The 15,796-nt window shown below is 35.9% G+C and overlaps 1 protein-coding gene across 1 annotated transcript; it reads left to right on the top strand.

Moving 5' to 3' along the window:
* Window positions 1-1,087: 1,087 nt before the first annotated feature.
* Window positions 1,088-14,865, top strand: LOC131629527 (ABC transporter B family member 26, chloroplastic-like). Its single transcript, XM_058900310.1, has 8 exons — window positions 1,088-1,153; window positions 7,180-7,236; window positions 7,314-7,388; window positions 9,028-9,102; window positions 13,614-13,868; window positions 14,137-14,198; window positions 14,283-14,343; window positions 14,532-14,865. Exons 2-8 carry the CDS (start codon window positions 7,180-7,182, stop codon window positions 14,607-14,609), a joined length of 663 nt encoding a protein of 220 aa, XP_058756293.1. The 5' UTR covers window positions 1,088-1,153; the 3' UTR covers window positions 14,610-14,865.
* Window positions 14,866-15,796: the final 931 nt, after the last annotated feature.

Raw genomic sequence — 15,796 nt, 5'->3', positions numbered from 1 at the left:
AAGTCACTTTACAATTCCAATGCAATATTTATAATTCTTTCCTAATATACCCTCAAGTATTTATTATTATTCCTTTTTTTTCAACTTTTTTAATTTCTCTTGGTAATTCTGAGGGGCATTACTGTAAATTCATACATTAATATACCCTCAAGTATTTATTATTATTCCTTTTTTTTTTCAACTTTTTTAATTTCTCTTGGTAATTCTGAGGGGCATTACTGTAAATTCATACATAATTTGTCTTTCCCATAAAGTAACAACTCTGTAGCGCTTTATAGACCGTTATAGTGAAGATGAGGGCAATATTGTAATAACCATAATAGGTGGCCCACCGGATCTTAAACGAGGCTCTTCATACCATGTTAAGAAATGTGGTTGGGCCTAACTCACTCTACAAAACCGGCTGGTAGGGTGAGGATTGCCCCCAACTTATAAGCATATGTTTAGGCCATATATTATCCGATGTGGGACTCTTAACATGGATTATTTCCTTTTATTATAAAATATGATATTGATGCTTCAGGTCAATATCATTTCTCTCTTCACTCAAATTCAGCAAACGGTGGAACCTAAGTTACTGTTCTCTCATTGCAAATTCGCTTCTTCCACTTTCTTCTCAACCTAAAAATCAGCAACTACTAAAACTCAGCTTCACTTAAATTCAGCAAACGGTGGAACCCAAGTTACTGCTCTTTCTCTCTAATGAAATTAAAATCTTTACAAAAAATAGATAAAGAAATTTCTCTAGAAGGTTTTATATTTAGGGACGAAGTTAGTAGTTATTTAATTGTTTTTTATTAAATTGCAACTTGCAGATATTTGCAGTTCTTTTAGGAGGAATGTCTGCTCTCAAAGTATGTATTAAACTGTGAGTGGTTGATTTTTGCCACTTGGAGGGTGACAAACAGTTTATCATCATTAATGCAGTCCATCGGAGCATCTGAACAAATTTTCGAAATGATGAACCGATTGCCCTGTGACCAATTCTTAGTCCAAGGCAAGTAACTATTAGAGTTCCTTGCTCTTGTATAAGATATCGAATTATATATTGCTTTAATTGTGCTTCCCACTTTTAACAGGAATTAAGTTGCAGAGGCTAATAGGCCATATTCAGTTTGTTGATGTATCATTTCATTATCCTGCAAGGAGTTTGGTATGTATTTTCGTTCTATCGAGTGTTTTTCACTAAGCACATTTTTAAGTTACTCATTTCTGCTCAAAGTTAAAACCCATATGCCTGTATGTTGCACTGAATTAAAACACATATGCCTGTATGTTGCACTCATTTCATCTTTCATGACTTTTGAACTAATAAGCAGCAACTTAGGCCCAACAGAAAGAAGGTCCAATCCGTTTGGTTAAAAGACTTTATTGTTAAATAAGGGGGTGTCCTTAGCAATTCAGCTTCTTGTCTTTATTTTATGTTTTAAAATTAAGTGGCTTTTAGGCCCAATTACCTTGAGAAACCCTACTATATATTGTAAGGTGAAGTTAATGAAAGCTAAGAAGAAAAGTTGTTTTTATCATTTATCTCTTATGCAACATTAGATCTAGTTTCTCCCTTAGTGTAATCTATCATTGGTGCTCTCATTCCTTGTTACTCATCCCTTTCCCATGGCTCCCTCAAAACCATCAAATCCAACCACCAAAGACATTATAGATGAAGCTATTGCTGGTGCGGTTCAGACCTCACGTTTCCATTTGGATTCAGCCATGAACGAAACTCAGCAACAGATTGACGAACGCTTCCACTCAACACACGAAGAGCTGCAGCAGCTGCGCTCACGTATGGACAGCGAGTCACTCATAGAAACGCAGCGCTTTAAGTCTCTCAAAGCCTTACTGCAGCAACTAAATCTCCAGCGTGAAAGCCTTTCCGCTACAGCCCATTCTGCCGGAAACTCGTCAGGTATCACTCATTCTGCGTCTTCATCCCCTAATGTTTCCCAAGTTCTGTTCCCACTCTAACTACCCATGTCCATACCCCTTTCCCGCACACACCCACCCATTCCTTTGTTACTACCCAAACAACTATTCCCCAACAGCACCCTTACCTCACGACCGCCCCTCCACCTCCACCCTTTCCTCCATATTCTCCTTATTCCCTAATTCTTACACAGCAAACTCACGTACAAACTCATATCCCTTACCAACAACTCTCACAAATTCCCCCTTTACCCACCTTTCGATCACCCAAACTTGAACTAACCCTCTTTGATGGATCAAACCCCCTTGAATGGCTGTTCCAAGCGGATCAGTATTTTAGTTTTTATAATTTACCACCCAAAAATCGATTATCCATGATTTCTTTTTATTTGAAAGGTGATGCCCTAGGTTGGTTCAAATGGATGCATCAAAACCGTTTGTTGACTGATTGGTATTCCTTTACTAAAGCATTAGAATTACGCTTTGGGTCTTCAACATACGAAAACCATCAGGCTGCCTTATTTAAATTAAAACAAACAGGGACTGTTATGGAGTATCAAACTCAGTTTGAGCATTTAGGTAATCAAGTGGTTGGTCTTCCCCCCGATGCAATACTCAATTGTTTTATTTCCGGATTACAAGGAGAGATCCAAAACGAGCTTGTTGTCCATCGTCCCACCTCTATTTCGCAAGCAATTGGCCTAGCAAAATTAATTGAATCTAAACTCAAAGAGGCTAAACCCAAGTTTGCTAAACCTTTCTCACCAAACTACCCAAAACCAATACAGCCTTCCCCCACCTTTCCCAAACCGATTTCTTCAAACACCATTGCCCCACAAAAGAACCCAGCCACCCAAACATTTCCCATCCGAAAACTTACCCAAGCTCAATTGCAAGAAAGGCGAGCAAAGGGCCTTTGCTTTAATTGTGACAAAAAATTCATCACGGGTCATAAGTGTTCTACTAGTAGGTTTTTTCCTGTTATTGGCTGATGACGATATTATGGAGGACCAGCAAGAAGCCACTACACAGCCAGAATTACATGACACTTATTTCCAGCTGTCCCCTCAGGCCCTCACGAGTCAGTTTTCACCCCAAACACTCAAATTTCAGGGGTTAATTGAAGGCCTATAAGTCATGGTATTGGTTGATACAGGCAGCACTCATAACATTATGCAACCACGAATAGCACATCATCTCAATCTTACACCCACCCCTATCACTCAATTTTTCGTTATGGTTGGTAACGGGTCCCATTTGCAGTGCCAAGGCCTTTGTGACAATGTTCCACTTATGTTACAGCAAAGAAGATTCAATTTACCCTTCTATTTGCTCCCAATTGAGGGGGCAGATGTGGTCTTAGGAATGGCTTGGTTGAGAACTTTGGGCCCTATCCAAGCTGATTTTTCTATTCCTTCCATCACTTTTACACATAACTCCACACCCATTACTTTAAAAGGAGATCCTAAATCACTTCCCACTCATACTTCTTTCCACCAATTACGCCACCTAATCCATACAGATTCTATTGCTTCTTTCCATTTAATGATATTGCAGCCCAATTGTCTAGAACCCCACCAATCTTCCCAACAAACCCCCACCACATTCACATTACCCACTACCCTTCACCTAGATATTGCTAACCTTCTTCAATGTCACCAATCTATCTTTCAACCCCCTAAAGGCCTTCCTCCACCAAGACCTCATGACCATCATATTCCCCTTTTACCCAATACTCCTCCAATTAATGTTAAACCTTATCTATATCCCCATTCCCAAAAAGAAGCTATGACAACCTTAATCCATGACATGTTACAAGAAGGCATCATTACCCCCACCAGTAGCCCATTTTCCTCACCCGTCTTACTAGTAAAAAAAAGATGGTTCATGGCGTTTCTGTGTTGATTACCGGGCTTTAAATGCGGTGACAATTAAAGATCGTTTCCCAATCCCCACTATTGATGAACTACTAGACGAATTACACTCAGCCACCATTTTTTCCAAGATAGATTTACGCTCAGGGTACCACCAGATCCGTGTTGCATCGGAAGATACGCATAAGACAGCTTTTCGAACTTTTGACGGGCATTATGAATTCCTTGTCATGCCCTTTGGCTTGACCAATGCCCCATCCACATTTCAGTCAGCAATGAACGACTTACTCAGACCCCACCTAAGGAAATTTGTTTTAGTTTTCTTTGACGATATCCTAATTTACTGTTCTACTTTTAGTGATCATTTATATCATTTGCAGGTTGTGTTAAATTTGTTAAACTCAAACTCTTTTTTTGTGAAACTTTCCAAGTGTGTGTTTGCAGTGCAGTAGATTGATTATCTTGATCATGTTATATCAGTGGGTGGCGTGGCACCAGACCCAGAAAAAGTAAAAGCCATTTTGGATTGGCCTCAACCGCGTTCACTCACGACACTCCGTGGTTTCTTAGGCCTCATCGGATTCTATAGACGTTTTGTGCAAAACTACGCCACTCTCGCCGCTCCTCTCACCGACTTATTACGATTTTCTGTTCTTACATGGAGTATAGAGGCTAATACAGCCTTTACAGAGTTAAAGCACAAGATGACTGACATGCCGGTTCTTGCCTTACCAAATTTTACAATTTTTTTTACAATTGAGACAGATGCGTCTGGTGTCGCCATCGGTGCTGTGCTTTCTCAGGAGGGTCACCCTATTGCGTATTTCAGCAAGAAAATGTGTCCTCGGATGCAGGGTTCATCTGTGTATGTGCGCGAAATGTATGCTGTCACAGAAGCAGTTAAGAAATGGCGTCAGTATTTAATCGGTCAACAGTTTCATATTTACACAGATCAGAAAAGTTTAAGAAACCTATTACTACAGAAAATCCAGACACCAGAACAGCAGAGATGGACTTCTAAGTTACAAGGGTTTAATTTCGAATTTTTTTTCAAACCTGGTAAAACCAACTTGGTCGCAGGCGCCTTGAGCAGAAACTTTGGTGCTGAACCTTTGTTATTCCTCACCCTATCGTCCCCTTTACCATATCTCATTACCAGACTCCAACAGTTTTATGCACATGAACCAGAAGGCCAAACATTAGTAAGAACACACACAGCAGCGGACAAAGCAGAGAAAGGGTTCAGAATTAACAATGGCCTGTTATTGTTCAAAGAGAAAATTTTCTTACCTGATGCGCACAGTTTCCGTTCTTCTATCTTGGAAGAATATCACATAACTCCTTCAGCTGGACATTCGGGTGTTAAAGCCACAGTAGCACGAATTGCAAACTCCTTTTCTTGGCCAGGCCTTCACGTTGATGTCAAACAATTTGTGAAACACTGCACCACCTGCCAACATAACAAGTACGTTACTCAAAAGAAAAAGGGGCTTATTCAGCCGCTACCAACACCGAACCAAGTATGGGAGGAGCTTACCATGGATTTTATTACGCATCTGCCAAACTCCTTTGGTCACACAGTGATTTGGGTCATCTGTGACCGTCTATCTAAGTATGTCCATTTCATCGCCCTCCCCTCTCATTTCTCCGTAAAAGATCTTGCATCTCGTTTCTTAGTTGAAATCTTTTGACTACATGGAACACTTAAATCCATTGTTTCGGATCGAGATCCCCTCTTCCTGAGTGCTTTCTGGAAAGAATTTTTCAAGAGTCAGGGAACAACACTGAAATACAGCACAACCTATCACCCAGAAACAGACGGCCAAACTGAAGTTGTAAATAGGTCATTAGAAACATACCTCAGGTGCTTTACGAGTGATCAGCCCCGACGGTGGTACAAGTTCTTACATCTCGCGGAGTTCTGGTACAACACATCATTTCATTATGCGATTTAGATGACACCTTTCCGTGCTCTTTATGGTCGTGATCCCCCAAACCTTCCTGCGTACTTGGCCGAAAACCCTTCCCTAGATCCACTTGAGGAGTCGCTGAAACAACATCAAACAATCATTACAATCCTAAAGAAAAATCTAGCGAAGAGCAGAGTGTCAATGGAAAAACAAGCTAACAAACACATAGTCGATTTTACCTTTCAGCCTGGTGACTTGGTGTTACTTAAGCTCCAACCGTATCGGCAAGTTTCTGTTACCAGAAGAACATCAGAAAAATTATCACAATGATATTTTGGACCTTTTCAAATCGTCAAATGCGTCGGAGAAGTCGCTTACATGTTAGATCTCCCATCATCCTCACGCGCTCATCCCGTGGTTCACGTCTCCCTGCTTCGGCCTTACTTCAGTCCCGGCATCACCACCAAGGTCCGGCCGCTTCCCATACAACATGCAAGCACCATCTTCGAAGATTCATCTCCACCACTGACTCTGAGATTTGTTTCATCACCACCACGACACGACTCTCCTACGGTGTCTCAGAGCCCTGTTCAGAATATTAGACAACAACAGGTTAGTTTCAAATCAAAGGAGAAGACGACCGAGCATGCTCAGAGTGAAGAGACTACAAACATCTTACAAGATAAGGAAGGAGTTTCTTCTGTTCGTTCGGCCCAGAGCGGAAATATTGCGCTTCCACCTTCAGCTCTTTTAGATGGAGAAGACAGAGCAATTTCAAAGTCTTTGAGAGAGAAAGATCTATCTAATGTCCTAAGGAAGCAACTAAATATGCCTCAAGTACATCTAAGTAAGGATTCTGCTAACCAGCCCACGCGTGACATTTTCCAAAAACCGTCGGTCCACTCAAATCGCTCCACGCGTCCCACTCCAGCTGCCCCCCATTATCACGTGGCCCCCACTAACTCTGGCCAACGGCTCTTTGATCTGCCCCATACGTTACCCTCTCTTTTTCCTTCAATTCCGACTGCCCAAGACAAATCCAGGATGGCTTCCACTACTAAAATTACCGCCCCTTATCCTCTTACATGTAACCCTAATTCTGTATCCTCCATGGGCCATCAATATCCTTCCTTGGGCCCAACTACTTCCTCTTCCATGAACCTTGAGGACAAGGTTCTCATTGGGCCATTGAGTATTGATAAGCAGCAACTTAGGCTCAATAGAAAGAAGGTCCAATCCGTTTGGTTAAAAGACTTTATTGTTAAATAAGGGGGTGTCCTTAGCAATTCAGCTTGTTGTCTTTATTTTATGTTTTAAAATTAAGTGGCTTTTAGGCCCAATTACCTTGAGAAACCCTACTATATATTGTAAGGTGAAGTTAATGAAAGCTAAGAAGAAAAGTTATTTTTATCATTTATCTCTTATGCATTAGATCTAGTTTCTCCCTTAGTGTAATTTATCATGAACAGATGCCTGTTCTAGAACACTTAAACTTCTCTGTAAAAGCAAATGAAGTCATTGCCATTGTAAGATTTGTCCATTTTACAATACCATTGATGTTGGTGATTCCCAAAGACTAACTCGATATTTCTACCTTGCCAAGGTTGGTCTGAGTGGCAGTGGAAAGAGCACGTTAATCAACCTTTTACTTCGCCTGTATGAGCCTTGTAGTGGTCAGGTACATTATTTATATCTTTCAATCCTGGTAAATTGAAGTCATGATCTCGGTTAGTTATTGATCCCGAAGTTGAAAGACTAAAAATATAGTGTTAAATTAACTAAAAAAGGTGGGAAAAATCAGTTTACCCTTCTAAAAATATTTGGGTTTATGAATTTTTTCCTAAATTGAGAATAGTGGCAATCAAACCGCTATGCACTGCTATTGCGCCGCTACGAAACCATTATTCGCGGCCGCTGCAACAACTACCATCAATAGCGCTTCCCAGGTCAATTGTGTAGCGGTGAGGGGCTGTGCCGTCATGCTAAGTTGCTATAGCTGTGCTATGGTGCGTTATTGACAACCTAGAGTCCACTACTGCCTAAACATGACACATCTCCTTGCTCACAGTTATGACATTGTTTTCACACAAATAGATGGTTGAACTTGAATGTCCCGTATTTTACTAGTTTGAAGTTTTGTTCGATCCATGTACTCTATGTGTGATACCAGTGGCGGAGCCAGAAATTTTAGGAAGCCCGGGCAAAAAATTTATACTTTATTTTTACTAATTTTACACTCTGTTTATACTAATTTTACCCTTAATTTTATCTAAAAATTTTGCCTTAATTTTGTCCAAAAATTTTACACCCTGTTTTTACTAATTTTGCCCTTAATTTTGTCTAAAAATTACTAATTTTGCCCCTAGTGTTAACTAAAAAACCAACTATTAAATGGGGAGTATACAACGAAATGAGGGGTTGTGCCCGGGCTCGCTGGGCTATAGCTCCGCCCCTGTGTGATACTATATACTTATGTGTGATTTGGCCCATAGTTCACTGTTTTGTTGTTTTAATCTTATTAGAAAAGCAGAATGAAAATCTGTTTTGTTGTTTTAGGGCCCGTTTGTTCTGGCTTTTTTTAAAAATGATTTTTATAGTGTTACCAAATTTTGTGAAAAAATTTTTTACAAAGAAACTTTTTATAAAAACTTCAAATGAAAATTTTGTTTGAATAGTTATTCTTAAAATGTGATTTTAGGTATTTCATCTATTTATGGGGAAAAAATTTGGATATCAAAATTTCAAAAAATCACTTAATTTTGAAGCTATTTCAAATAGATTTTCATAAAAATCATTTTTGAAATATAACTTTTTGAAAATATTATTATTTTGACTAAGTTTTGGTCTTCAATTATGTATGTTTATGTTATAGGATGTCAAATTAAGTGTTTCATTTTAGAAAAAACGAATATAAAAAAACTTGTAATATTTTAAAAAATAGTTTTAGAAAATCTATTTTCAAAAATACAAAGAAAAAATCAATTTTTTTAAAGCTGAAACAAACTGGCCCTTAATCTTATTAGAAAAGCAGAATGAAAATAAAACTTGGTGAAGATGATAAATCCTCCCAAAAGGTTGATGGTGATACAAATGAAAAGTGGATATATAATACAATTATGCTATTCAATGTTTTTGTTCTTGATACAACTATGAGTAAAATAGCAAAGAGACGACACCACTATCTAAGAGCTCGTATGTTTATATTCAGCTATGAGTAAAATAGCAAAGAGACGACACTGCTATCTCGGAGCTTGTGTGTTTATATGCATCATTATTCATGGTTATAATATCTTAAGTCTGTAGGATTATTTTCACAGGTATGTATTGATGGTTTCCCTCTCAAGGAGTTGGACATTAGATGGCTGAGGCAGAACATTGGATATGTTGCGCAGGTTAAGTTACTGAAACAATATTTTATAAATACTGTACTATATTGGATTTTTGACCGTACTACCACCCCCATGAAAAAAAAATTCTGGAAATGCCAGCCCCCAAAATTTAAGTCCCAAAATGCCACCTTTTTTGCACTTTTTTAGAATCTTTCAAAGTTGGCAAGGGGGTGACCGTCGTTTGAAATGGAGGGCATGCATTGACATTCATAGGGCCGCCGTTTCAAACGGAGGGGACTATATATATATATATATATATATATATATATATATATATATATATATATATATATATATATATATATATATATATATATATATATATATAATTTTTTTTTTTCATTTTTGTATTTTTTAGATTTTTTAGTTTTTTAAATATTTGTTATTTTAAGTAATTATTAAATAATTATAATTTAATTATTTAATTTATTAAAAAATTAAAAAATAAATTTATTTAATAAATAAAATTATTTTATTAATTTTATATTTAATAACAATATAATTATAATACATAAAATTATCTTATTAATTTATATTTAATAACAATATAATAGCAATAACAATATAATTATAATTTAAAAGTAAAAAATTATTTTATTAATTTTTATTTAACAATATTACACCATGATAATGTTGGTCGTATATGTTAGACGAGGAGGGTTGTGCGAATCGTTGAGTTTGTTCTTGGTTAAATGTGTTGTGGGTTGGTGAATGTTTGTGGTTGGGTAGGTGGCATTTGGGATGAGAAAGGTTGAGTGCGTGGATCAACAAACCATTGATTTCCAGAAGCGTACATATACGGTAATGATCTATACCAAGTCATATAGTCGTGAGTTGACATAGACTGTGGGTCAACCATAGGTCCAGTCAGACAATATCTGGCCACATTTCTCCATTTTTGTTGCTCTGTGTGGTACAATTGAGTATATGGTGTTTTCCATGATTCTTTCATCGTCATCTCATGGTTGAATTTTATCGGGCATTAGGGATAAGCCAATTAAGAGCAGATTAAAAATTCTAGTGTATGTTAAGTGTCCCACAGTTGAATTTTCATCTACCAGATTATTAGCTTATAGTGATTTAAGCCAAGAAATTAGAATCATTCGACTTTTTAAAGCTGTACGTGTTGGTTGAAAGCCCAAAAATTCTTCCCACATGTTCAAGTCTATTTCGGTAGAACGGTTACAGCCTTACCATTGACACCTAGACCCTGTAACATACTTACATCTTCCAACGTTATGGTACACTCACCAGTTGAGTTGGAAAATGAAATGTATGTGATTCGGGCCTCCATCTTTCGAGTAAGGCCATTATGAAACTTGTGTCTGTATGGATATGTGGTATCCTTGCTATGCTTGCAAAACCGAATCTCTTCAAGTAAGGTAGAATAACAACATGAGGATCTAATTTTTTATGGGTCCTTGTTCTAAAATGATCAGGATCAGCAAACTGTAATAAAATTTATATAAATATAAATATAAACATAAATGTAATTTAAATATCAACATAAATATAAATATAAACATAAATATAAATATAAACATAAATATAAATATATACATAAATATAAATATATACATAAATATAAATATATACATAAACATTAATATAAACATAAATATATTTAAACAAGTACCGCAGCATGTTCGGGTATTCCCCTATGTTTATCACCAAACTAGAAGAAAGACAATTTATATGGAGAATGAACTAACTAGAGAGTATGAATTTCAAGGAAGGAGATAAGTGATGAGAGTGATGGGAGTTAGATGATGAAAATGAAGTATGAACTACCTATTTATAGAAGAAATTGGTAGGTTGTTGTGAAGTTATAATATTTAATAGTATGGTTACATATTTATTGCAGTTTGTTGGATGCATTAATTAAGATTTTTACACCATGATAAAATTTCTTCAACTGTTCTCAAGTAAAGTGGAGTGTGTGTTTACTATTGCTTAGTATCACATCAAACACTCTTGATTATGATGTTTATAAGTTTGATTCTAAAAGATATATAGTCAAGTATTCTAACGAAGATTGAACGTTCAGATGTAGAGGTTCTTTGAGAAAAAAAAGTGGTACGTGGATGATTATCAAGGTAAGTGGACTGCACACATGCACTTCGGTTGCAATTACTCGGGACCATCGGAAATTAGACTCAAACATCATCAGTGACAGCATCAAACGTCTCATTCAAGAGGATGCCTTGTTGAAGGTTAAACACATTATTGCTCATATTTGTGAGAAATTCAACTACACGATTTCTTACAAAAAAAAAACATGGATTTCGAATAACAAGGCAATAGCATCTATCTATGGTAATTGGGAGACTTCCAATTCATTGTGGAAGGTCGTTGTAGGAAGTCTCCCAATTACCATAGGTATATGCTATTGTCTTGTTCTTCGCAATCCATGCTTTTTTTTGTAAGAAATCGTGTAGTTGAATTTTTCAAAAATATGAGCAATAGTGTTTAACCTTCAACGAGGGCATTCTCTTGAATGAGACGTTTGATGCCGTCACTGATGATGTTTGAGTCTAGTTTCCGATGGTCCCGAGTAATTGCAACCGAAGTGCATGTGTGCGGTCCACTTACCTTGGTAATCATCCACGTACCACTTTTTTTCCCCAAAGAACCTCTACATCTGAACGTGCAATCCTCGTTGGAACACTTGACTATATATCTTTTAAAATCAGACTTATAAACATCATAATCAAGAGAGTGTTTGATGTGATACTCAGCAATAGCAAACACACACTCCACTTTACTTGAGAGAAGTTGAAGAAATTTTACCATGGTGAAAAATCTTAATTAATGTATCCAACCAACTGCAATATATATGTAACCATACTATTAAATATTATAACTTCACAACAACCTACCAATTTCTTCTATAAATAGGTAGTTCATACTTCATTTTCATCATCTCACTCTCATCACTTATCTCCTTCCTTGAAATTCGTACTCTCTTGTTAGTTCATTCTCCATATAAAATGTCTTTCTTCTGGTTTGGTGATAAACATAGGGGAACACCCTAACATGCTGTGATACTTGTTTAAATATATTTATATTTATATTTATATTAATGTTTATGTTTATATTTATATTTATGTTAATATTTATATTTATGTTTATATTTATATTTATATTTATGTTGATATTTAAATTACATTTATGTTTATATTTATATAAATTTTATTACAGCTGGCTGATCCTGATCATTTTAGAACAAAGACCCATAAAAATTTAGATCCTCCTGCTGTTATTCTACCTTACTTGGAGAGATCCGGTTTTGCAAGCGTAGCAAGGATACCACATATCCATACAGACACAAGTTTCATAATGGTCTTACTCGAAAGATGGAGGCCCGAATCACATACATTTCATTTTCCAACTGGTGAGTGTACCATAACGTTGGAAGATGTAAGTATGTTATTGGGTCTACGTGTCAATGGTAAGACTGTAACCGGTCCTATCGAAGTAGACTTGGACATGTGGGAAGAATTTTTGGGCTTTCGACCACCACGTACAGCTTTAAAAGTTCGAATGATTCTAATCTCTTGGGTTAAATCACTATTAGCCAATAATCCGGTAGATGAAAATTCAACTGTGGGACACTAAACATACACTAGAATTTTTAATCTGCTCTTAATTGGCTTATCCCTAATGCCTGATAAAATTCAACCATGAGATGACGATGAAAGAATTATGGAAAACACCGTATACTCAATTGTAACGCACAGAGCAACAAAAATGGAGAAATGTGGCCAGATATTGCCTGATTAGACCTATGGTTGACTCACAGTCTATGCCAACTCACGACTATATGACTTGGTAAAGATCATTACCGTATATGTACGTTTCTAGAAATCAATGGCTTGTTGATCCACGCACTCAACCTTCCTCATCCCAAATGCCACCTACGCAACCACAAACATTCACCAACCCACCAAGTCACAACACATTTAACCAAGAACAAACTCAACCATTCACACAACCCTCCTCGTCCAACATATACGACCAACCATCGCATTATCATGGTGTAATATTGTTAAATAAAAATTAATAAAATAATTTTTTAATTTTAAATTATAATTATATTGTTATTGTTATTAATAAGAAAATTTTATGGATTGTTATTAAATATAAAATTAATAAAATGATTTTATGTATTAAATAAATTAATTTTTATTTACAAAATTTATTTTTAATTTTTTAATAATTTAAATAATTAAATTATAATTATTTAATAATTATTTAAAATAACAAATATTTAAAAAATATTAAAAAACTAAAAAATACAAAAAAACGAAAAAAAATATATATATGAAGGCCAATGCATGCCTTCTGTTTCAAACGGCGGTCACCCCTGCCAACTCTGGAAAATTCTAAAAAAGTGCAAAAAGGGTGGCATTTTGGGACTTAAATTGGGGGGTGGCGTTTCAAGAATTTGTTTTCATGGGGTGGTAGTACGGTCAAAAATATATTCATTTTCTGATTTTTTTTTTTCCAAATAGGAACCGCATATCTTTCAGATGGACATAAAGTCGAACATAGAGTATGGTTGCCCTAAGAACTTAAATGAAGAAGATATTATAAAGGCAGCAAAACTGGCTTATGCCCATGACTTTATTTCCTCACTTCCTAATGCACTTAGTGGTGGACAAAAGCAGCGAATTGCCATTGCGAGGTCCATTATCAGAGACCCAGTTATTATGATTCTGGACGAACCAACCAGTGCCTTGGATTCTGAAAGTGAGCATTATATCAAGGTATGTCTGTCAAATTTTAACCAAATTTTAATAGGTAGTCCCCATCCGTAATTGCAGCCACAATATAACGGTTTGGGGTCTTTGCAACTGCAAATGCAATTGCATCAGTCATAGTTAGTTGCCTCTTACCATAATTAATGCAACCACAATTTAAAACCATGGTTCAGACTTTTCAAAATTATAATTTCCAATTTTGTGTTCGATGTATTTTGCTTATCCAAATAAAACTTTGACATGCACTTGTTTATGTGTTCTGTACTTATTTTAGGAGGTGTTGTATACATTGAGAAATGAAAATAAATCAAGAACCATCATTATCATTGCACATAGGTAAATTCTTAAATGTCTCTCTTTGTTTCAGTTTACTTATATTAAGAAAAGTATCATTGAAACTTGAAAGTACCATCATTACAGGCTTTCTACTGTAAAAGCTGCTGACCGAATCGTTGTTATGGATAATGGTCGAATTATTGAGGTGATCTCCGGTTGAACTTAACTATTTTATCATAATACTTAAGCCCCAAAAATGTGTTTCTGTGGTTTAGACCTGACACAGTTGTGCAATTATATGTTGCAAAATTTTTTTGACACTACTCATTCAGTTTGTTTTTTTTTTTTTTTACAGAATGACAATGCATAAACAATGTGATTTTTGTTTTGCAGATGGGTAACCATGAAGAGCTTTTGGTCAAAGATGGGCTCTATGCCAAGTTAAATAAAATTCAAGCTGATGTATTTTAATTTGATTCAATTTGTTTTGGCAAGGGCAAGAAATTAACTTGTTAAGAATTCTCTATTGCTTATTACAATAGTAATTATTGATATCATGGTAGATGTTTGAATTGAATGACAGTAACAATATAACATTTAAAATTTGAGTAGGATTAAAATTCTAGACATTTTGCAATAGCAAGAAAAAAAATCCATTTTTTTTTGCCAAAACTTATTTATTTAAGGTGGGAAACTAGAGATGTTCCATGGACCTCCTATTTCATTTATGAAACTGAAAAAACTGTAGAGAGAAGATTTCATGAGAAAATTAAGCAATAGATAGGAAGATGCATACTCCTGAAGATGGTGAGAAAATTAAGCAATAGATAGGAATGTGGTTAAGAAACTAGATCCCAAAGTAGCAGGATCTACCTTCAAAATATCGGCAAACTTCTTGTTCGTACTTTTCATTGGAGAAATTAACTTGTCACCCCCATTTTTATACCTGCCACCCCCCCTAAGGGCGGTGCTTTTACCACTTTAACCCTTTGGCAATACTGGATTTTTTGAAATTTTTGGTTCGAACCGGAAATTTTGTAAATGTACCGGATATTTGATAGGTGTAGAAAAGAATCTACCAAATGGAACAAAGGACCCCATCAAATTGCAAGTTTATCATGAGCATGAAACTGGGAAATCCATTAAAGGATTTGTTGTGTTAAGCATTGTAGCACTCTAGAACCATCTTTATATAAATGAATTGCATTGTACCTGAGTAACATGCTTCTCATGTGACCTAAGTTATAGATGAATCCACTATTTTAATCATAGAAGCTTCTGTAACTTGAATTTTTGTAGCTTGAACATATTGATTAAAAAAAGCAAATTTCTTTGTTATCCTAGTACTTTTTGATTCTGTAAAACATATAATATAAGTTTATATTCCAATTCCAAACATTCATTATGTATAGATAATAACATACAAACATTATTTAATCTATTAGATTTGGATTTGACAATTTCTCTTTTACACCCTTATACAATGGGCACACCTGGGAAAATTGAGGGGCAAGTTCTAAGAGTATTTCAAATCATTGTCCCATTTGACTTCAAAGCAACATGTAGTAGAATTGGGGTCTAAAACCTTTTAAAATTTCAAATGTTGGTTCGAACATAAGGAGTTTCTTTTGTGGAGGGGGTTTGGAACTCCGTGGCTT

Source organism: Vicia villosa, unplaced genomic scaffold, assembly GCF_029867415.1.
Source record: "Vicia villosa cultivar HV-30 ecotype Madison, WI unplaced genomic scaffold, Vvil1.0 ctg.000577F_1_1, whole genome shotgun sequence".
Classification (NCBI taxonomy): Eukaryota; Viridiplantae; Streptophyta; class Magnoliopsida; order Fabales; family Fabaceae; genus Vicia; species Vicia villosa.
This window is presented reverse-complemented; position numbering and strand designations above follow the sequence as displayed.

Bases quoted from the DNA above. Each gene is read 5' to 3' on its own strand.
- LOC131629527 (XM_058900310.1), top strand. From the start codon at position 7,180: ATGCCTGTTCTAGAACACTTAAACTTCTCTGTAAAAGCAAATGAAGTC. The intron at 7,389-9,027 runs GTACATTATTTA...TTATTTTCACAG, and splicing joins ATGAGCCTTGTAGTGGTCAG to GTATGTATTGATGGTTTCCC. The intron at 9,103-13,613 runs GTTAAGTTACTG...TTTTCCAAATAG, and splicing joins ACATTGGATATGTTGCGCAG to GAACCGCATATCTTTCAGAT.